This window comes from Scylla paramamosain, chromosome 2 (genome assembly GCF_035594125.1).
Source record: "Scylla paramamosain isolate STU-SP2022 chromosome 2, ASM3559412v1, whole genome shotgun sequence".
NCBI classification, from domain to species: domain Eukaryota; kingdom Metazoa; phylum Arthropoda; class Malacostraca; order Decapoda; family Portunidae; genus Scylla; species Scylla paramamosain.
Window position 1 is genome coordinate 37,593,595 of NC_087152.1, and position 24,298 is coordinate 37,617,892.

Genomic DNA, 24,298 nt, shown 5'->3' on the forward strand with positions numbered 1-24,298 from the left:
TGTAGTTTACGAATAAACATGCCCTAGAATGATGGTGGAGGCGGTGGTGATGGTGGCGGCGGCGGCGGTGGTGGAGGAGGGAAAAAGAGTGAGTGTGTGGGTGACGGCTGGTCCATCACCCGCCTCTCGCTGCTCCCGCCAGGTCTTGGTACTAGACACGAAGGCATGCCTCCAATAAGACTTAATGCTGAACTAAATTAAAACGAGGCCTCCAACGACTATAGTCTTACAATTGCTAACTAAATTCAATATATAGTTTATATGTAATTGTTCTAAGTGCGAGTTATAACTTGTGTGTTCTATTTCTCGTCTCAGCTTTACCTGTCAAGCACAGCAGCAGCCGTTGCATGACTTCCAGGAGCCGCCTGGAATGGGCGGGGCTAGCACGGCGACGGGGGGACGTGATTGGTGGTGGGGGTTCCAGTCGAGCCGGGTGCGGCGACGTCATTGCTCTCAACAGGCTCCCGCAGGCGGCGGCGGCCAATCAGGTCGGAGAGCTCGCGTGTGGGGGCGTGGCGGCAGCTCCAGGGTTGATAGTTGTTACCTTGAGGGATTAGACGCACACACAAGTATCAGCTCTGCAGTGAAGCTAAGTACTGTAGAGTGTATCAGGAGTGTTGGCGGGGCTGTGAGGCGAGGCGTCGCCCCTGTGTTGGTGACTCACCATCGAAGTGCTGTGTGCCGCGTACCCTCGCACCCGTGTGCTGCTCCGTCTGTACCGTGCACCGTCGGACTCACACAATCCACCAAACTGGCTTCTGCCGAGACCGCTACCATGCCGGACCAGGACCTGGCCTCTAAATACATGGACCTGCCCCAGCAGGGGCTGGCCACCATGGCCCACACGCCGCCTTACGCGCAGCCCCTCGGCTACCAGCAGCCACCGACGCCGGGCTACAATCCGCCGAGCTACAGCTTCCCTCCGATGTATCCTCAAAACTCGTACCCGGCCTACTCCACCATGGGCTCCTACCTCACCTCGCAGTGCCCCTCGCCTTCCGTCGACGGTCAGTATCACGTCATGTTCTCTAACTCCTTCTTTCCTTCTCTAACTGCGGCGGTCGGCAGGGCCACGGCTCCTGTCGGGGTTTCTAGGGAAGTTATGTTGGGAACACAGTCACGTCAGGTCTGTCTCCTACAGAGTGTTCTTGTCGTGCCAGGGTGGCGGGAGGGGCGCCGGGTGCTTCAGCACTGCCCCGCCCCCCTCACACCACCCCGGGCTGTGACCTTTAAGTGTTGCATGTTGGCTGCGTGTTTAGGTTCACTTGTGCATCATTTAGTATCTGAAGACGTGAGTTCCCAGCTGCCGGGACACTCCTTGCCCTCCCTCCTCACTTCCATCACCTCTTAGAACACTCCCTGCTCCCTCAGGCCACTGCCGTGCTCCCGGTCCTTGTCATTCATTTTGAGGAGTGAGGCGAGCGTCATGCTCATTCCCCCTCCGCTTCCTCCGTCAGGCAGCGAGGCGTGTCTTCCTCGTGCATGAATTCTGTAACGCTGTTCGCGCCGCCAGCACTTCCTTGCATATCAATACCGCGGAGGACGAATTCCCTGAAGCGCATTTTCATAAAACAAATATCAAAAGAATGATTTCCACGTAAAGGAGCGATGCGTATAAAGAAACACACAGCTGGGACAGAACCGTCAAGGATGACAGGGGAAGCTTCCGTTTCTCCTCCACCCACAACCCACAACCATTCCTCACTAACCTCTAACCTTCTCCTGCTTGTCCTTCCTGTCATTCTTCCTGCCCAGCCGCTCCTCCTCGTCCTCCACCACGCCATCTGTCACAAACAAGATCCACACAACACTTGCCCTTCACTCCTTTTGTCTACCTAGATGTCACGATGTTGATTCTCGTTCTTTTTTCTTTCTCTCTTTTTTCTTCTTGCTAACATCACACATCTGTTTATTTTTTTACATGAAGTCTTCATTTGCCTCATTACACAAAGTAGGGGGGAGGGAGTCAGGGAGACGCAGGGGCAGAGATTAGAGAAATATCTATAGACATAAGTAAAGTAAACCTCTCTACAGCAGGCATTGCTTTCCTTTGTACGGCATGAGCGTGGCTTTGAGGTTCTCGTGTGTGTGTGTGTGTGTGTGTGTGTGTGTGTGTGTGTGTGTTGATTTTAGATGGTCTAGTGAATGTGCGTGAATATTTTTAGTGCCCATGAGAGCGCGGCCAAGGGCGGGTGAGGGCGGGAACACGGGTGGGGCAGGCGGGCGTGGGCGGCAGTGGGCTGGGAACCTAATATCTCTCACAACATTTTTATTCATCATCACATGCAAACATTTTGGTTCTTGATTAAGTAAATTTTTAATCTACATTCACATCACAGTTTTTTTGCTCTACTAGATTCTTCATTATTACATGTTACTTAATTTAGATGAACGCAACATGACAGTCTTATGCCACACATTATTTTGCGTTGATAAATCACCCATCAGCGTTTTAAGCGTTCCTCAGTAATACCTCCAGCAATGTCTCTTGTGCCGGGAAACAAAAACAAAGTGCAGTAATAAAATAAACGTTTATCTAGGTTAATTTTGCCGCTGTTACATATTTCTTTTTATTCTACTTATATTGCGTACTCTACTATGTTCTCTTCTCATTCCCTTCCCTCCCACGGTCTTCTCCTTCCTCCCACTTCCTCCCCTTCGTCAGCAGGGGAGCACACAAAGGCACACTTAAGAGTATAATTGCTCAACAATCGTCCAGTTAGCCTGAGCGAGCCACGATCCGCCGCTAACGTTCCCTCACACTCATCACAAAGACGCTCCCAGTGCCTCCAGCTCGCCCACGCTCTTTCTCCTCTAGGCACCGAGATATTTTGGTGAAAGCCTTTCCTAGTACACTGTCAGTACTTCCTCTAAGATTGCTTTGTGTACCACTGAACAAAAGAGCACACAAGTCAGCAACGAAGGTCGGCAGCTGCGTGCGGAATCCTATTAAGAGGCTGAGGCTGGGAATGACGTCTGATTCTACGCCTCACTCCACCATAGGCCGAGTCTCATATTCTTAATCACCTGCCTAAACTCGTGCACGAGAGGCTTGTAACTCCACTAAGCTGAAGAATTACATGAAATACTGTGGATAATTTGTCACAGTGCCATCCATCATTACTATCCTGCTGGTAGCGCCAGGCGAGGTACCCCACTGCACCGCCCTGCGACACCAACACCTCGGCTGTCCTGTGCTGAAAGGCTGTTACAAAACGCTTAAACTTCCCTAGCCAGTTTAAGGGTGGAGATAAAAGATTAAAGGATAAGGTAAAGCTTGGCTAAGCGGGGAGTAAAGGCAGCTCGAGTGGCAGAGGTCGTTAAGCGGCAAATATGAGCGCGGTGGTCGAGAGGACGGCGGCGGTGGCGGTGGCGGCGGCGGTAGTGGTGGTGATGGTGGTGATAGCGGTTCCACCTGTCACCTGGAACACAGGCAACACAACCAGTGTTGAGAAAGAGAACTGCAAATAGAATCCGCCACGGTGGGTTATGAGGCGATGTACGAGGCGACGGAGTAAAAATAGAGGTATCATAATATTGACAAATAATGCATTATGCGATGCAATGCGCCCACATAAATATTGTACCCGACATAACACGGCGGAGACAAAATGCAGCTCGATACATGGAAAACAAAGAAGCAAAATAATGTTTAACTCGATACAAATAAAAATGAGGATAAATTACAGGGCGGCACAACACCCGGATGTGTTCACGGCGCCACGCGGGCCGCGGGACGTGACTGCTGGTGGAGGCAGCCCTTCGGCGGGAGAGGGAGAGGGACACCAAGCGGGGCGCGCCACCCCAGCCCGGGCCAGACGTGCAGGAATGTGTCCAGGAACATACGGGCGGTAAGGATGCTGCTTCTGGCTTCCTGCCCGCCCGCCATGGCCCGCTCGGAAAATTAGATAATAATAACAATGCTCGTACCACGAACTATGCTACTACTACTGCTACTACCACTACTACTACTACTACTACTACTACTACTACTACTACTACTACTACTACTACTACTACTACTACTACTGTTGTTGCTACTGCTGGAATAAAAAAAAATAATAACGACATTTAGCCATATGCAATACTAATGTAATATACAGGTAATGTTGAACAAAATAATTTAAATACTTGTGTTTGCCAAAGCAAGAGATCTGCCGCCGTGCTCGCCACCCCTCCAGCGTGTGGGCTGTCAGCCATCGGGGCAGGGGAGCGCCAGCCCCGCAGATCACGCCTCCCCTGCCCACCTGGCTTTTCCCTCCGCCGCCTTGTCTACCTCACCCTCCCTGTTTCTTCGGTACCACATGCTTTACAATACGTTCTAATTAGCTGTGTCCTGTTGAAGCAGTAATTTTAATAAAAAGCTTACTTTTCTGGTATTTTCTGTGTATATAAGAAAATTATGATAATCGTCTACCAATGACACACATCATCATCTCTCTATTTACATCGACTTGGAATATTTAGTTTAATAAGATATTATTGTGCGTTATATTATGGCAGTTGTATCTGGATTTGATGGGTTTATTCAAAGCCAAACAAAGTGAATTACTTCTACTGAGTGTTCATGGTTCTGTGGGGTATACATTACAATTCTTCATGTGTGTATTTTTCAGCAAGATTTCATCACGCTCGGGAAAGTGTGTGAGGAGTGACGGCGGTGTGCGGGAGTCGTGATCTGAGGCCTGGGCGTGGGCGATGATGGCGGTGTTCGTGTACAGCATGGATCTATGTGGGTGGGAGACACAAAGGCGTGGGTGGCGTGCACGAGCATGTGGGACAGCGTGCGGAACCAAGTGGATGGGAAGGAGAGCTTGAGTGAACCAAATAAGTGTGGGCGAATCGCGGCATGGGGGCACGTGTGTGGGTGTGAGGTTCCCGCAGGTTTGGCGAGTCCTCACACCCACGCCGCGGTAGTCCCACCGCGGAACAATGGGCGCGGCAGGACGGCGGTGGCGGGGAGGGGAGGGGCGAAGGTGAAGGCAGCCAGTCCCTCTCTGCCTTAACCACGCGGGAAAAGGTCGTGTTTGGCGTAAGTTTGCAGGTGACACAGTTGTTCCGCTCAGCATTAATATTCAATCTGGCGAGTTGGTCGTCACGCGGCCAAGGGGTCAACGAGGGCGGCGGCGGCGGCAGTGGTAATAAGCCACCCTTCCGAGGTACGCGCACGCCTCACCCTTCTGCAGGAGCGCCGTAGAACAGCCTCACCGCCCCAGACAGGTGGCTTATCAGGCGTGAAGGTGTGTGGAGGCGCGCAAGAAGTGAACACGGGGATGGGCGTCCGTCATGACACCGTGTCGTTCGTGTGCGTGTTTTGCGTTGTTATTCATCTTAAGAGTCCGTAATTATGGCTTGGGAAAAACGCTTAATGTCCCTGAGATAATATATTTCTGTGCCAATTGGCCACGATATATTTCCAGTTTTTTTTTTTATCTTTTTTTTTTTTTTTATCACACTTACAATTATTGTTCTATTTTTGTCGCGGTGAGAATGACTGCTCGTAACTTTCCTTGCCAGTCAATCGCGCACCTCGGGAACAAAGGTCTGAGCGATCACTCACGCGTCCCATCCCAGGACGCTTCTCCGCCTCCTCGCCTCGCCCTACTCGACACCTTCACCTCCATCCTCGCCTTTGCTCACGGCTTTTGCTTGCCCGCTTGGCTGCCTCGTCCTCGCCACACCCATTCGTTCCTCACGCTTCTTCACCACTCCTTCCTCGCCTTCTTCGCCGAATCAACACCGATGTGAAGAGACCCGAATGTCTTGTGTTACCTCTAAACCTTTTCATTGTTTCTTGCGGCCTCTGTCCGGTCTGAATCCACCCAGCCCAGGCCAGGCCGTCCAGCCCCAGAGGTGACCCAGCCATGCACACTGGGGATCAGGTTTATCGCCATTCCAATCATTACCTTAAACATCAACAACAATGAAATCCTCGCCAGCGCCTCATTACTCGGTTCACCAAATAGCCTGACCCTTTGCTGCCCCTGCTGCCTTTCCTGACCCTGTCCTTATCCTTCCTCCTCTCTCTGCGAGGTGTCCGCCACGGTAGGCGGTGGACCGGCGGGCGCGAGGCGGCGGGTAAGCGGTGGCCGGTGAGTGAAACCCTGCCGCCGCCGTTCGCTGTCGTAAATCTTGGCCGCGGGTGGTGGTGGCGGTGGTGGTAGTAGTGGTGGTGGTGGTGAGTCTCGCTTCCTCGTTACTGGATGACACGGAACACTCGACAGTGGCTGTAATTTTCTCCGAGCGAGGCAGAAGCGAGGAACGCAGTACTTAATAGACGGTCCCTGCTGCTGCTGGGCTCCTGCTGGGAAGGGAATATGCCAGAATGTACTGTACAATATATATATATATATATATATATATATATATATATATATATATATATATATATATATATAGAGAGAGAGAGAGAGAGAGAGAGAGAGAGAGAGAGAGAGAGAGAGAGAGAGAGAGAGAGAGAGAGAGAGAGAGAGAGAGAGAGAGAGAGAGAGAGAGCATGTGCAAAGTACGAATATCACATAATTTCCTTTAGAAACAATGGAAGGAGAATAAAGTAAAAGAAAATAAAAAAAAAATAGGATTAGTAAGAGGAAAAGAAAAGATCAGTCTAAAGGAAAGAAGGAGGAGATATTTCTGTGCACGAGATGAAACAACCACACAAGTACAAATCAGTGGAAACAGCCAAAACAAAAGTGTTCGTGAGGGAAGCTTAGCGCCAGGCAGGAAAGGTGGAGAGCCCTCGCCGACCTGTACCTTGGCTTGCCTAACGCGGCCCAATGCAAGGCTGCAGGCGCCTCTCGCAGCAGCCTGGCCTTGCTTCCCTAAAACAGAGGATATGCTATTTATCCCTAAAAACTTGGATATTTTTTTAATCACTAAACGTTACTTTAAATTTAAGTAAAACATTCAACTTATATTATCTTTGGTTTTGTATCATGTGGCAGTATTAAGTAGTGCTTCCATTTACATAATTATAATGGTATTAGTAAAATATCACCACTTCCACTATCGATGTTACTATTATTACTACTGTTACTACCACTACTACTACTGTTACTACCACTACTACTACTACTACTACTGCTACTCCTACTGTTACTGTTCCTGCTATTAATACTACCGATAATAAGAAGAGCGATAACAACAACAAATTATCAATGATGATAACAATAAGAACAACAATAGCTAAAATAATGATAACAACAATAACAACAACAACAACAACAACAATAATAATAATAATAATAATAATAATAATAATAATAATAATAATAATAATAATAAACAGCAATAATAATAGGAATAATAAAGATAACATAAATAAACACCAATAGACTTTAAGGCATAGAAGTGAACATTTCCACGCCATAGAAAGTCAGTCAAAATTCATGTGACAGAGAGAACACCCCCACCAGACTTTGAGAGCGCGTCAATAACGGCTTCGTGTGCTTCGAGTCAATCGTTATTTTCTTCATGCAAACCGAACGGGAACCAGCAGCCGTTGCCGACACCCGCCGCCCACCTCCGCCCCTCGTCCCAGACCCGCGGCGATAGATAGATAAAGACAGACATACAGATATGGATGCGTAGATATTTTATTGAGCACAAGCAGTATACGTGCGTAATGAAGTATTAGATAAGAACACACGATAAAACGAAGAAAAATAAATCAGTAAAGGAGCATTTGAAATTTCAGTGTTAAAAGATTACCTCTAAACAACACATCAATTATAATACTGAGGACAGGTGATATGTAATACGCAATATATTATAGAAGATACAGTTTCACAGACAATATGTAATAGACGATATATTATTGACGATAGAAGGTATATCTTTTAATGAGGCGCTAACTATACTGAGACCGGTGATCAGAAAAAAAAAAAATAGTAAATAAAAAAAAATAATGATAAGAATTAAAACTGAAACTTTCCACATTATTTCCATGATAAAAAATGTGGCAGGTCATGACGTCATTCATAAATCTGAGACTTTAAGTGTTCCAGAAGCTACACTAATTATCCTAAAGTTAATTGGGCTGTGGTGGATCATTAATTAGCCAATCATTTGAATATTCCAATTTATATAATGATTTTTATAGGTCATGAAAATGATCGCCTACACTGTCATTGAAATACAGAATAATACTTTCTTCCTCCTTTTTTTTTTCAGTGTTCTTAAATATTATGAGCTTCTATTAGGACAGTTTTCATTTCCTTGTTCTCAAACGCACCAAATTTTCTTTAGATTATTTTTCAGAGGCCACAGAAAAGACAAATTAGGGTTTAATGTGTGTTTTTTATTTATTTATTTATTTTTTCAAATATGCAGAATCTTTCGTAAACTATTACTAGAATCGTAAAAAAACACCTTTGAAAACTCTGATGACTTCCACCTGAGCAAGTTTTCAAAGGACAAAAATATTATCAATCAGATTTTCTGGTGTATTTTCCTATCAAAGTGCAGAATCCACGGTAAACTATCGCTAGAATCATGAAAACCCTGATAGCTTCCAGATGAGCAAATTTTCAAAGGCCACAGAGATGATTAGTCAAGTCTTGGAGTGTATTTTCTCTACTGAGCAATATCAGTGATAAAGTACAAGAAAACACCTTTCAAAACCCAGATAACTTCCAGTGCAGGATGTTTAAGGGGAGATGAAGCAGCACAGCGTTTAGGAATACGACCCTTGCAAGAGCGGCGGTGCAGGACGGCAGGACTGTGTGTGTGTGTGTGTGTGTGTGTGTGTGTGTGTTTGCTTGAGGATCTCAGGAATGATGCAGACATGTAGCGCGCAATATATTTGTTTGTAAGCATATCGATAAGGCGAAAAGAATTATTTGAGTAGCTTGCACGAATTCGTACCCTCTCTCTCTCTCTCTCTCTCTCTCTCTCTCTCTCTCTCTCTCTCTCATACATAACTCCTCCAGATAAAAAAATAAATAAATAAACGAAAGCACAAACATTTTTCCTATCAAACAGTGAAGGAATAACAAACATTTACGGTTTTCTTCACTTTTACAATATAATTTTTCACGACGCACACTAAAAAAAAAAAAAAAAAGAAGTTGAAACCAGTCAGACAACGGTCGATGCTTCCCAACGGCAATTTACGTTCGATATACAGCGACACAAGTACAGGCGGTCATGTATAACCCCCCCCCCCCTCTCTCTCTCTCTCTCTCTCTCTCTCTCTCTCTCTCTCTCTCTCTCTCTCTCTCTCTCCGGGGCAAAAAAAAAGGCGTATCAACATTCTTCCTTTTTTATGTACAAATTCTCACACATCGTCACATATATCTTATTGTCATTCTTGTCAAACATCTACACTTTTTTTACGCTTGGTGATGACCGCTCCTCCTCTCTCCCTCTCTCCTCCTCTTCCTCTTCATACTTTTCTGTCTCTTTCTATTGCTTCTCCTTGTATCTCTTCATTCTCCTTCTCCTTTTTCACCCTTTTCTTCTACTTCTGCTAACATTTCTCTTCTTTTTCGTTCTTTCTCTTTTGTTTCTCTTCCTCCTACTTTTCTTCATCTAGCTCCTCCTCTTCTCTCCCTTCCTATTCCTCCTCCTCTCTCTTCTTCCCATTCTTTCCTTTCTCCTCCTCTTCTCTTACCTCTATTCCTTTTTCCTTCTCTCCCTGCGACTCTCTTACTTCTCTATAAAAGGGAAAAACAAACGAAAGCTAGCAGCAACAGACCTGCTGACCCTAAGAGGAGGTATGTGATGAGCTAAACTATCTACTCGTCATCTAAAGTAACTGACGCAGGATAGTAAAGGCGAAGGCTCCTCCTGCTGATCCTTATTGAAGCTCCATATGACCCTGATGTTGCGGTGCATTGGCTCTGTAAATCAATCAGTCTGTCAGTCAGTCCACAGGTATTCATCTTCTTTCTATTTTGCATATTCTTTAATTTTTATATTATTTTCCTTTCTTTCTTAATTCTTTTCTTTTTATTTGCATTTTCTATTATTTTGTGTTTCTCTCCTCGCGAAATTTTTATGGTTCGATTATTAATATTCTTCAATACATCCATTTATTTGTTTACTTACCTATTTTTCTTTATGTACGGGGGAGGGCCATGGTTATCCTCTCTCTCTCTCTCTCTCTCTCTCTCTCTCTCTCTCTCTCTCTCTCTCTCTTGCTTCTATTTGTCACAGCGAGTCTTTTAACATTCTTCCCCTCTGCCTGCCCTTCGTTATGGCCACAGTGCGCCAAATCCCTACAATACGGCACAGATAAGTCCCCCTCCCCCCCCCTTCACCAATAAAGACTAACTAACCGGAAATGGAGGGAGGGAGAGTGAGAGGTAGGGAGAGAGGGAGGACACAGAGGCCGGTGATTCAGTACAGTGGCGTGAAAAGATGGACACCCAGTCACTCTCTGCATCATTCTGTAGCACTCATGTAATATTTTAACACTCGGTAACACAAGAATACACTGTAAAATTGTTTTAATACCCTGTTATAGTGTTCTCCACCCCCCTAATATTGTTTTAACACCGTGCAACACTTCGACACTTTAATATTCTTAATTCATTACCCTGTAACACTGCCTTCAACATCTTGTACCACTGAAACACTTTGCAACGCTGCAACACAACACTTTGTAACATTGCTTCTATAATCTGTAACACAACAAGTCTCTGTATCACAATTTTCAATACTGTAACACTACCTGGAACGCTTTGTAACGCTATGTCAACATCCTGTAACTCTGTAACAGCCTGAAACACTCTTAATTCAACGCCCTACAACACTGCCTTCAATATTCCATAACAGAACAACACACACACAAAAAAAAAAAAACAAAAAAAAAACACTGCACCACTGGGCTAACAAAACCCTGCAAGCAACACCCACTTACTCCAGCAACACTCGGTACAAAGCGCCAATGAAACGTTTCGGAATAACACACTTAACAAGGCACCACACCCAAGCAGTGTTCGCAACGCTCCCGTGAGACATGGCTGAGCAAATGTTCCCTGCTTCTGGGGTGACTCGAGGCAACACGCGGGGCCAAGGAAAAGAAAATAATAACAAAAAACCACGTTAACACTTTACCTTGCTACCGCTGCAGGTGAGTGGCGGCCGGTTTCTGTTCCACGTTTACCTGTGAATGAGAAAAAGAGTTTAAGGATCGCAATAACTAATACGCTTTCATTGAAATTATTGTGGTTTTTAGGTGTGTTTTCATGATCCCAGTGGTGATTTAATAAGTATTTTAGATGTAACTGATATGCTTTAACTGGAATGCTGTGGTTTTTACGTTCATGGTTCACTGCATAGTCAGTGAAAACCAGATTAATTGTCTCTGTGGCCTTTGAAAATAGTCTTTATGAGAACCTGAAGCATTTGGGAATATGAGCCTAAGTGTAAGCGAGAAAATAGCTGAGTGGATGGAATGATGAATATGTTAAGTACTTTTGGTTAAGAGACACAAAGTTAAGTCAGTCTTATTTCCGTCAAGAGTCGTACTTTGTTGAACTATCATAACTTAATATCGTATTGCAATGAATGGTGTGCTCATGTCTTCCCCTCTTCAGTGGATGGGATTTATAAAGGTGTTGGTGATGTGAGTAAAGATGAATAAGAAACAGAGTGCTTATATCAATCTAATTTCTGTTCAGCGTCATACTTCGGTGAATTGTTTATTATAGCTTGTGTCGTGTTGTGGTGGATGACCTGGTAATTTATGTCTCTCTCTCTATTGCATTATTACATTACTAAGCTTCTCACTACGGTAGACAACAATAAACAGGACTGTCAAGGCATTTAAAGGACAATAAACTATAACAGCTAATAGTTTCTGTCTCTATTATATCATTACATCTTATTACCTCTTCACTGTGATGAAAACAATGCACAGACAATAGAACCACAATACATAAATATTCACAAGTATCTACAAGAAAGAAAAAGGGACTGAATATATTTTCCAATTTCCATCCACTACACCGCTCAGGAATGACTGCAGTGTTAAAGAAATGTCAGAGTAAGTTTGTGGTTAAGGGAAAAAAAAATGTGCCAAGTAGCATCAGTCAAGGATTAAAAGAATAGATTTTTTTTTTTCAATTTCTAGGTAGTGTAATGTTCAGACGTGGCTGCAGAACTAAAGAAATGTCTGAGTAAACTTGTGATTAATGAAAAATGCGCTAAGTATTAGTAGAAATTAAAGACCACGCAGCGTTATCAGTCTTTCATAGCATCACTAAAGCTGTAAGATATGACGTGACGTGTCTGTCTATCTGCCTGCCTGGCTGCCTGATGGACGGAAAAACAAGGCGGCGGAGTGTGCTCGTCCCCGTGTGTAGGTATTACAACACGTGCCTGTTTGCATGCCTTCACTCCCCCCGCCGCATAAGTGGCAGGAAATTTTCGACGTAAAACCAACAGCATGTACAATTTTTATGATACAATAACTGTCCGACTTTCACGTCATGAGAAAGTTGAACTGGAAAACATGCTACTCAGAAACACACACACAGACGGAAAAAAAAAAAAAATAATAATAAAACAGACACAACCACATAAATACAGACACACAGGGGAGATACACAGACAGACAGATGGGCGACTGAAAACACACACACACACACACACACACACACACACACACACACACCACACACACACACACACACACACACACACACACACACACACACTCACAACCACAATTGCAGAGAGAGAGAGAGAGAGAGAGAGAGAGAGAGAGAGAGAGAGAGAGAGAGAGAGAGAGAGAGAGAACATTAGTCAGCTTCGTGAGTCTCTAGGAATCTTGAAGGCGCCTTTAATGGGAAGCTAAGCAGAGATCAAACCTCTTGTGTCAGGAAAGAGGAGGAGGAAGAGGAAAGAGGGAAGAGAGGAGGAGGAGGAGGAGGAGGAGGAGGAGGAGGAGGAGGAGGAGGAGGAGGAGGAGGAGCGGTCAATGAATCTGTGAATGGAGGGTAATTACTTGATTGTCTGATCGTGGGAGAGAGAAGTGATGAGTGGAGGGAAGTCAGGAGGAAGGAGGGAGAGGGAGGGGCGAGGCGGGAGGTATGAGGGACGGTCACACAAATGAGGGGAAATGAAACAAAGGGAAATACTATAGAAAAAAAAAAAAGATAATGCTCCAGGTTATACAGGAAAAATAATTAGGAGTGATTATCTTATTTCATATCTATTATTATTATTGTTCCATTACCTCTTCTTCCAGTTTACATTTCCTTCACCAAAACTTTCCTTTCCTCCCATTCTCGACCACTCACATAAAAAAAAAAAAATAACAATAATAATTAAACATTCATATATTTCTCAGTTACATTTGTCAAACCCACATCTATTTACACTCCCAGCCTCTCCCTACTCTCGCCTCCTCCCTCACCCTCCCCTAACACCCTCATAACACCACTCACCCTTCCTCTCCACTCCCCCTCTCTCTCTCCCCTCCTTCTTACCATAATCCCGCCATCATCTCACCTCTTTTAACATGACGACGAATCCCTCTCACTCTCTCGCTCCCTGATAATCGAATCCCAGGACCCCGGAGGCAGGCCAAACACGGAGGGGCGCTTCTACCCCCTAGGGCGCCCGGGTGCGTTGCTCAGCGGGGGCCCCATTGACTGCTGATCATTCACTCATGCCTATTGACCGTTATTAATATACCCCCAACACTCGAGAGGGGGAGAGAGAGAGGGAGAGGGGGGAAGGTAGTGGTGGTGGTGGTGGTATGATAAGCGTCAAAGGAAGGATGGTTGAGATGGTTCTGAGGAAGGACGTTGGAACGGAAGGAGAGGAGATGAAAGAGAAGAGGAGGAGAAGGAAATGAAAGACAGGCTGAGGAGAAAGATATTGAAGGAGTGTGAATAGTGTAGGTGGGGGAGGGGAGGAGGAAGAGAGAGAGAGGAGAGAGAGAGAGAAGGGAGGGGAAGGTCAGGTGAGGAGAGAGAGAGAGAGAGAGAGAGAGAGCGAGAGAGAGAGAGAGAGAGAGAGAGAGAGAGAGAGAGAGAGAGAGAGAGAGAGAGAGAGAGAGAGAGAGAGAGAGAGAGAGAGAATAAAGAGGAAGGGTGGGGGGGGAAACTAAACACCATAACACAAGGGAAAACAATAACAATAACAATAAAAAAAACGAAAACACTGAAATAAAAAAGTCGCACAAGAAGAAGAAAATAAAAGAAAACGAAACAAGAAAACAAAAAAAAAAAAAATCGATACCACATAAACTCAAGAAAACGTGAACGATAATTACGATGAAAAAAAAAAAGAAAGAAAATATATGAAAAGTGTATCGTATCACCAAGTATAGGCAACGATCGAACCATGACCAGACGAGACATTGAAAACAAACACTGAGACACGAAAATCAGGCGAAGAAGGAATGAGGAAAATGTAAAAGTAAGAAGCATGGGGTGACTGCAGAGGAGGAGACTGGAAATGAAGAGAGAGAGAGAGAGAGAGAGAGAGAGAGAGAGAGAGAGGAGGAGAGAGAGAGAGAGAGAGAGAGTGAGAGGAGAGAGAGAGAGAGAGAGAGAGAGAGAGGAGAGAGAGATGGAGGTGAAGGAACGCATGATGATGAGAGAAAGAGAAGATGGGAAAGAGGAGTGGAGCAAAGACGATAGAAAAGTATAACCAAAAGAGGTGGAAAGAAAACTTAACATGAACGTAAAGAAAAAAGAAAGTAACTAGTCATAGAGAAAATAAAGTAAATATGAGGATGAAGAAGAGGTAGAAAGAAAAAAATAAATAAGGGAAAGGATGAAGGTGGAAGAGAAATAAAAAAAATGGGTTGAAAGAACAGAAAGGAGACTAACATAAGCGGAAAGAAGAGAAGATAGAAAAAAAATAGAAGAAAGTGAACAATAAATGAGGAAAGAAAAAAAAAAGAAAGAGGAAACGAACATAAAGAAAGAATGACTGTGAGAAAGAGGAGAAAACAAGGAAAAGCAATGCGAAGGAAACAGAGAAAAGAAAGGGAAAAGAGAAAGAAAGGCGGGGTAGGATAACGATAGAGGAGACGGGAAGAGAGAGAGAGAGAGAGAGAGAGAGATGAGAGAGAGAGAGAGAGAGAGAGAGATGAGAGAGAGAGAGAGAGATGAGAGAGAGAGAGAGAGGTGGGATGGGATGGGAGCCAAAGACAGAAAATATCAAATGGAACCGTGTAAAGCGTTGAAAGAAAACAGGAGGAGGTTTGTCAACAGGCGTCTTCCGAGCGGAACTCATCCTTTTGTTAGGTGACGGTGGTTAAAGAGAGGGAGGGAGGGCAGGAAGAAAAGGAGGAGGAGGAGGATGAGGAGGAGGAGGCTTTGAGCGAGGACGACGAAGAAAAAGAAGGCTAAAAAAACCTCAACAGAGGGAAGAAAAATACAATACACAGGAAAAGGACATTGACAAGAAAAAAAAAAACGTAGATAGCAGAAGAAAAAGTACCCAGAAAACAGACAAAAACACAGTAATGCGACCAAAACAGATGAATGTAAACAGACAAATAAAGACAGACGCATAAACCAGTGAGGTAAACTTGACACAAACACATAAATAACAGCCACTTCTCTTCCCTCCCTCCCTCCCTCCCTCCCTCCCTCCTTCTCTCCCTCACCACACCACCACACACCACTCATTCGTTCTCTCCCTCCCTCCTCTTCTTCCCTCTCTCACTTCTCACCTTCTTACTCTCACTTGCTTCTCCTCCGCTGCTTCCAAGGAGAGAGCTTACCAAGAAGCTTACCAGAGAGAGAGAGAGAGAGAGAGAGAGAGAGAGAGAGAGAGAGAGAGAGACAGAGAGAGATGGGTTGATATTTTATACCTTATTAGCCTCTTAAGAGACATTCATAAGAAAATAGTTAATAATACTGTAAGAAGAGAGAGAGAGAGAGAGAGAGAGAGAGGGAGGAGAGAGAGAGAGAGAGAGAGAGAGAGAAGAGAGAGAGAGAGAGAGAGTACACAGTATAAGATATTCAGTCTGACACTAAGAAATGTTAACTAAAGTATCAATTACTGCACTTCTCTATCAACAAGAACCCAATTACCTGACCTTCACCTTAGTTACCTGGCGGGCACCTGATGCACCTGGGCGTGACGTGAGAGTTACAACGATTCCTCCAAATATTAGACAAATTTATAGATAAGCATGACAGGTGGATATGTTTTATACAGGGACTGCCACGTGAGGGTCTGTTGGCTTCTTGTAACTTCCCTTATATTTTTGTTTTCAACGCTCAATTTTTCTGCTACGGTATCACAAATCGAACGAGGTTTAGTTCTTTTATTTCTTTTTCAATGTGACCTAACCCGATCTAACCTTACTTGACCTGACCTCCACTCGCTATCCTTGAAAGCATCCATCCACCTTGCGTAAAAATTATATGTTCTTCCTAAACCACTTGCTTCCCTCAGCCTAAATTCATCAGGTAGCGGAGTTCCTCATTAATATAAGCTAACTAGCCCTCCTTGTCTACGCTCAAATCTAAATCGTTCCTCGCCGAGACACTCAATTCAGTACTGGTTTTAACAGGATCCTGCTGCAGAATTCCAACGCTTCGCTAAAATTTCCTCGTGTAACTCTTAATATGAAGCATGACTCTGGCTTGTGGGGGGGACGAGGAGACACATCGCGGGGGTCAGGAAGGGTCAGTCCACGTCTAATCTTCCTATAATATTCCTAAGTCATTTTTTTTTTCCCAAACACTAAGAAATTATTTGTATGTACATGCCGAAAATAATATATGAGGTTAATTTTGGCTTTTCTTGGGTACATTAACTATTTTTTTTTCCATTTTCCATTTTGGATGTGGTGTTTCAGGCGAGTTTTTATTATTGTATACAGAATTTGAGACTGAAATAAAAAAAAAAGTAAAAAGTAAAAAAAAAAAAATGTAAATAGTTATAGATGATTACTGGACAAAACAATCTGGGAGTGAAAGAGTTTAAGTGTTATAAGTAAGTCCTGTAAGTCTGTAACAGCCAGGATTAGAGAAACACTTGAAGCTTCAGTGACACGAGCTGTTACTGAGACGCCATCTCAGATTAATCACACCCACAGCCTATCATTACGCTTCACTTTTCCCTTCCACTGCTAGGTAACGTTCCTTCATAACATCCTCAAAGCCACTTATTTTTGTATTACGATCTCTTATACAGTTTTGTAATGCGAACAGCCAGAATTAATGTCATCCTATCTTTTTTATTCTTTTATTTATCATTTTAAAATACTAAATGTCCACCAAAGCGAGCACAGTAGTAAGGAAGTTAAATATAATCCATTACACAGCATTCCATCGCAACACCAAGTACATGAGAGAGAGAAAAATATGAACAGTGAAGCGAATAATACCTTGTTTTAACTCTCAAATTGACGATAACTGTATCAAACCCACTAATTCATTTCAGTAGCGCTAGATTCTACTGAGGATGAATATAACTACAGTACATGCATTGACAGGTTTGAATTAGTCCATCTCTCCTTTTGCGTCCCTCCTTTATACTCTGAAGTAGCGCCAGACGACGTCTCTGAGTTCAGGAAGTCAAGTCAGAGTTAATTTGATAATCCACAAGTAGTAGTTTCGGTAATACGATGTGAGTCCACTACTTCCAACCCTTGCTCGTGTTTCAAATAGTCATCTAGCTTCAGTTGTCTTCGTAATATAACAACAAACCTTGACATTAATTCAGTTTCTTGTGTGATCTCACCTATTTCCCTTTCAATTATATTTCTCCTGTCCCTTTTTCGTAACAAAACAACACATAATCTTACTTTTCATTCGTCAACTCCATGTATAAGCTCCAGTGACCTTACCTATTCCTATCATTTTCTTTTGTTTTTTTCTTAATCTATGCTCTGTTACTTCACCGTACTCCTGCTCCTCTCCATGTAGTAGTTAGTCCCTACCTCAACATTTTCCCCCTTCCTTCTCCCCTCCTCAACCTCCCCCTGACTCAGCTCGCATTTCTCGTCTTATCTCACCCCTGCCACAGTACTCCCTCATCTAAGTACCCGCTCATTATCTCCCCCAAGCCCGGCCACAGCACCTGGATCATCAAGATATACCTGTACTTAATTCCTCGTTCGTCTGCTGTGTGTGTGTGTGTGTGTTTTGTGTGTGTCTGTGGGTGTGTGGGTGGGTGGCTGCATGTGAGGACTAGGCGTGTAAGGACTATGACAATGGAGTTTATGGGGAGAGTATATGGGGCAGTTTATGGAGGAAAGTTGTGAACTGGTGAAGGTTATGACTTAATACGGTTGTTAAATCAGTGCGGTTTCAACCCCATACACCGCAAACTGCCTTATTAGTGTGTCTCGCGCCCGTGCTCACATCCACCCACCTATCCACCCCACTCTGCTACACACACACACACACACACACACACACACACACACACACACACACATATGTTCGTCCCCTGCAAAAAGTACATGTGTTCCGAACAATAACAATGACACACAAGAATTACTGGTAGTACAAATGTTTCTGTGTCATTTTAGTGTTACATTGACAAGTAGTCCTTTACAACAAGGCAAGTGTGTACAACGGTGATAAATTATAGACTTCTGACTGTGAAATGTTATAAAATACGGGGTAGATATACATTGCAGGAAAAAATATTAATACGTATGCTATATATTTATGTAACTTGAGTGCCGTTTTCTGATTTAAAAAAAAATGAGAGAGAGAGAGAGAGAGAGAGAGAGAGAGAGAGAGAGAGAGAGAGAGAGAGAGAGAGAGAGAGAGAGAGAGAGAGAGAGAGAGAGAGAGAGAGTACATTAATGCTACTGTGACGGCGATGACGGTACGAGTGACGGCAAGATGAACAAGTCACACATTCATAAGGTACGTTGGAGAAAGGTGAGGTCCCACACAGGTGCATGTAACAGGTGCGCCCTCTTGTGTGACACTGAACTTGACAACATACGAGCGAATGTCCTCATGGCGCACTATTCTGTACCCTACACACACGCGCACACGCATACGTACACACACACACATACACACACACACACACACACACACACACACACACATACACATTTTTCGCTGCCATTTCTAATATTCTGCCTGACATGATCATCAGAGAAGCGGAGTATTCGTTGCGTGAAACCTCAGCACGAAAGGTTGTGAACACACACACACACACACACACACACACACACACACACACACACACACACACACACACACACACACACACAATAGATTTCCTTAAATCAGGTGTGACTCTGATGGCTCTCCAAACACCTGTTTAAACTTTCTCTCTCTCTCTCTCTCTCTCTCTCTCTCTCTCTCTCTCTCTCTCTCTCTCTCTCTCTCTGGACCTTAGCTACAGCATTATTAATTATTTACATATGAATGTCCCTTATAGATGGTAATGAGGTATAAAATATCAAACTCTCTCTCTCTCTCTCTCTCTCTCTCTCTCTCTCTCTCTCTCTCTCTCTCTCTCGTGAAGATAGTGGCGGGGAATGATGGAATGGGTGGCGGCGGTGCTGATGGCTGGGTGGCGTGTTACCAGCGTTACCATCTTGGCGTCACACCCTCTGATCGCGGCGATACGAGGGTTTGCAGTCACTCATACTGACTCACTCCGCACCCCCTCCTCCCTTGCTCTCCTCCTCAGCGAATACAGGTTAGGGCGGAGGGTGGCGAGGCAGAGGGAGAGGGAGAGGGAGAGTGGAGTTTGTATACGTGTCTGGTCACCGTAATGATCTCCTGTCTGAAGGAAGGAAAGAAAGTGTGAGGTGAATAATGTTGAGTTGAGGCAAATTTTGTGATGACCGCCGGGATTTGCACAGCTTTCGCCTCACTTGTGGTATACTGTACTGTGTGTGTGTGTGTGTGTGTGTGTGTGTGTGTGTGTGTGTGTGTGTGTGTGTGTGTGTGTGTGTGTGTGTGTGTGTGTAGGTGGTCATGGTACAAAACAACGGACCACTAATAAAAGTTATAATATTTCTTCTTTGACGCAAAAAAAAAAAAAAAAAAAAGATATTGAATCGAGTTCTTGTCTTTTTTTTTTTTCTTCTCTCTCTCTCTCTCTCTCTCTCTCTCTCTCTCTCTCTCTCTCTCTCTCTCTCTCTCTCTCTCTATTCCACCGTAGGCACCTGGGGGCGGGAGCGAGGCAGGTGTAACGGGCGGCGGTGGGTGGAGGGGCGTCATTACCATAGTCTCCAGAGCATAAATGTTCTGCCGATGCCTACTGCTTCGCGCCCCTACACGCTCCTCCTCCTCCTCCTCCTCCTCCTCCTGTTATTCTTCCTCCTCCTCCCATTCCTTGTTTTCATCCATGTTCTCGTCGTCGTCGTCCTCCTCTTCCTCTGTTTTTTCCATGTTCATGTTTTATTAATTTCTCTCTATTTTCTTGTTTCTTCTGTCCGTGTTTCCTTGTAGCTCTTTGATTATAGATTTCTTTTTCCATTCTTCATTTTTCTTGTATGTTGCTTGATGTGTTATGTTTGTGATACGTTTACAGTATTTTAGCAACACAAAATAACACTAAAGAAAGCGAGATGAGAATAAAGTCTAAGTTATGTTGGTCCTTACGAAGCTGTCTCTGATAAAGTACGCTCCTTTAAATTGTGAGACGTAGGGTAGTAAAGGCAAAGGCTTCTCGCCATCCACTCTTCTATGTAGTATTTCAAACGAGACCGCGTGATAAACTTGACCAAATAATCTAACGTGCGATATGTGATTGTAAAGGCGAAGGCTCCTCCCCATCCAATCTACAGTGCTTTGAACGTTTAAATGTCACGTTCGGAGTAGCATCTTTATATTAGAATGTATTTATAAGGGTGCTTCGTTACCCACTCTGCTTCTCTTAACACAATGAAGGCTAAGAGTACACTGAGTAAGTAGAAGGTTATGTAAGTGTAGGTGTTACTGACCAAGCTCGAACCCAAATCCCCAAGATCATTATCCACCCCCCCTCACATGGTCTTGTTTATCCTGCTTCACTATTCATTACTCTCTCTCTCTCTCTCGTCTCTCTCTCTCTCTCTCTCTCTCTCTCTCTCTCTCTCTTTTCTCGGGTCTTTCCCCTTCCATATCTTCCCGCCTGCGTCACGCCCGCCAGGCCCTCGCGCGTTCTTAGTACCTCACTCACTCCCTCCAGCGCGGCCCTTCTCATCGTCTTGCCAATATCATACAGCACGGCAGCTCCCCTTCACAGCCCTTGCCTCCCCTTCCCTGCCGCCTCCGTCCCCTTCTTCCCCTCCATCACCGCACCGCCACGCTCATCTCCCCGGGGATTTATGACAGGTGAGGCACGGCGAGGCACTTCTCCTAATTACCTACCCTCTACCACCACCACCATCGCCACCACCGCCACCACCATCGCCGCCACTACAAGCCTTGCCACCCCAGTCGTCGCTACCCGCCGTCGCCTTACTCCCGCCTCTCACGATCTCACCCGCCCCGCCCTTGTCACACAGCCGCGGGAGGTCTGACATACATAATGGGTGGTGAAGTGGTGGGCGATGGTGGTGAAGTGGTGGTGATGGGTGGCGGGGATGAGCAGGTTCTTTTTTAGGGGAATGCGATGATACGTTTGCGATAGAGTTTTGTCGTTTTTCCCTTATTGTTAGTTAGTGGCGAGAAAGTTTCCCGCGTCTGGCGAATTTTTATAGTATTCCTCCCCTCAGTCCCGTTAACGTCCGTATTCGTAAACGTTTGGGCGCTTTACCTCACACGCTATGGTCTTGTGGAAGGAAGTTATAAGGGTTTTCAAGGGTGTTTTCATGAGTCTGTCGATAGATTACCACAAATTGTGTACCATGAATGGGGAAAACATCCACGAAAATCGAACTAATCACCTCCGTCGGCTTTGAAAAATCGACCCAATGAAAACTCCAAGCATTTAAGAACACGAGTCTCATCAGCGCCGCCTCGCCAAGCCCCGCGCAGCGCCCACCAGAAGCCTCACGGAAGCGCCTACAAATCTGCCTTTAATTAGGTGTTGCCGCTAAGTAGCAGCGGCGGGTAGCGGCTCCACTGGCTAAACCAGCCCCTCAACTTTACCGCACCTGATCAATATCAAGAGCTTAATTAGCCTCGATGAAGCACTTCAGGTAACCCTCGAGCCGGCCTTCATTAGCGCTCAGGTGCTCAAGCCTTGGAGAGGACCACTTAGAGTAACCTCACGTTGAACCTGTTGCACCTGGGAGAGTGGGAGAGTGTGGAGTGTTCGCAGGTGAAGCTTCCCCACCTCACACCGCCGCCGCCGCCACCGAGGTCTGAAGGCGAGGAAGCGAGCTGAGTGACATCGCGTGATTTCACTCTTCGTACTCCGCTTGTCTCTCTTTGTCTGACGCACAGCTCATGACCTGTACCTGGAACGTGAGCTATTTTTGCGTGCTAATCTCTATCTCTTTCTCTTTTTTCTCTTTCTCTCTACCTATTTGCTTATTCATGGACGAAATTGCCATGACAGGAAGATGATTTATGGGCGAAAGGGAGAAGAAAAAGAACAATAAGAAGGAAAACGACAAGGAGAACAAGAACAAGAATAAAAAAAAAAAAAAAAAGCAACAACAACCTCAACCTCAACAGCAACAACAACAACAACAACCCGAAAGCGCCATTTCTCCAAGGCCTCCCCACAATCAAGTCATTAACACGCCGGTGGTCTGTGCTCGTATCCTGCTGTGGTCTCGCGGTCTGCAGGGGGCTGACTGGCCGAGGATGCAGAAATAGGGGGGCGAGGGGGAGCGTATATCGAAGCAGCAGAAGACACAGGGGGGGCAAGGAGCGGGGAGAGGGGAGCAAGGCGGGTGATGGAGGGACGGGGAGAGAGAATACATCGTTACAGAGAGATATACGTACGTAGTCGATCTGCTTACGGTTTAAATTAGTGTAAGTTTGGCAGCGGGGCGGAGGGTTGCATCCGTCATCCAGTGATTGTGATTGGATAAGTTCGTTGCAGGGGGCGGAGATTACATATATGACGTCATTTGTGATTGGTGGCGGCTATTAAGAGGGGCGGGGCAAGAAATGGTCGGCTCCGGTTAGCAGTGATTAGAAGCTGCTGGGAGAAAGGGAGAGGGAGAGGCAGAAAGGGAGAGTGCGAGGGAGAGTGCGGAGGGCTGGGAACGCACGTGGGTGGTGATTGTAGTAATGGAATTGTTAACGATTGTCTCATCTAATGCAGTAGTGGTAGTGGTGGTGGTGGTGTAGAATAAAATGTTTGAGGATGGTGATAGTAGTAGTAACGGTAGTAGTAGTAATAGTAGTAGTTGTAGTAATAGTAGTATTAGCAACAGTACCAGTAATAGTAGTAACAGTAGCAGTAGTAGTAGTAGTAGTTGCTGTTGTTGATGTATTACTAGCAGTGGTGGTGGTAGTAGTAGTAGTAGTAGTAGTAGTAGTAGTAGTAGTAGTAGTAGTAGTAGTAGTAGTAGTAGCAGTAGTAGTAGTAGTAGTAGAAGTATTGATAGTAGTATTACAACATTTTTAGCAATGGTAGTGGTAGAAGAAAAACCTTTTGAACTGTTAGTGGTAGTGTTAACAGTAGTAGCAGAGGCGACAGTAACAGCAGTAGCAGAGGTTATTGTGACGATAGCATTGGTAGCAGTGGTGTTCATTGACAAGCAAGCCGCGGGTGGCGTGGCGGGGCCGCGCGACACAATCACCTGCCACAGCCACGCGGGCGGCCAGGGCGGGAGGTGCAGCTGTGAATGGCTTCAAAAGATCACTCGATGAATTATTACCGTGGTGATGCAAAATTGAGGCGACCATTGTGCGGGAAGAATTTATTAGCGTCATGGTGTGCGGGAGGGTGGCGATGGCAGGGGAGAGGTGGTGGGGGTGAGGGGGCTTGAGAAAGGAGGAGCAATTGTTGGGGAACAGAGTTAATACAGGGATGGAGGAAATGGTGCAGATATACAAGTGTTTGGTAATGAACACGACCACGTCACTCTATCATGAGGACAAGACTGGAATGGCAGGTGCACAAAAGACAATGGACGCGATAGATTTCATACAAAATTTTGTCTGCTGTAGTGACATCGTTTATCTATTTACGTAGTGTCCATCGATGACTGTAGTATTTTGTGGCTCAGTAGCGTATACTTCCCCTAATTCCTAGTTTCGATAAGATCCCTATGTATCCCTTGCAATGTGTTCCTGAGTGCCAGGCACCTGCTGCTAAGTAAGGCGTTTCGTTGTTCTCTCCACCAGGCAAACGGGACGCGGATAATCTGCTACAACCATTCAACACTTACTCGTACTTCAGCCCTGCTGAAGAGCGATTCATGCCTGGTGAGTGACCCTGCCACGTGGTTTCGAATAATTGTTGTCACACTGTCTTTCTCCTCGCGCCGAGTCGTGTGGTGTTG

General features: G+C 45.1%; 1 protein-coding gene and 1 long non-coding RNA gene across 7 annotated transcripts in view; one reads left to right on the top strand and one right to left on the bottom strand.

The window, feature by feature from the left end:
• Positions 1-355: 355 nt before the first annotated feature.
• LOC135114633 (homeotic protein distal-less-like) overlaps positions 356-24,298 on the top strand; it is a 102,858-nt gene continuing 78,915 nt past the window's right edge. For 2 of the 4 annotated variants that reach the window (XM_064030427.1, XM_064030441.1), the window contains exons 1-2: positions 356-1,007; positions 24,141-24,221. In XM_064030427.1, coding sequence (XP_063886497.1) covers positions 371-1,007; positions 24,141-24,221 — 718 coding nt within the window. In that variant the 5' untranslated portion in view covers positions 356-370. The remainder of the gene's footprint in view (positions 1,008-24,140; positions 24,222-24,298) is intronic. The other 2 variants (XM_064030433.1, XM_064030447.1) reach the window with 1 other exon arrangement.
• Positions 4,541-24,298, bottom strand: part of LOC135114688 (uncharacterized) — a 162,128-nt gene continuing 142,370 nt past the window's right edge. Inside the window, exons 3-4 of one of the 3 annotated variants that reach the window (XR_010275629.1) lie at positions 11,062-11,110; positions 4,541-6,304 (exon numbers count right to left, since the gene is read on the bottom strand). This is a non-coding gene — a long non-coding RNA (uncharacterized LOC135114688). Of the gene's footprint in view, positions 6,305-9,237; positions 9,843-11,061; positions 11,111-24,298 lie in introns of those variants that run through there. The other 2 variants (XR_010275630.1, XR_010275626.1) reach the window with 2 other exon arrangements.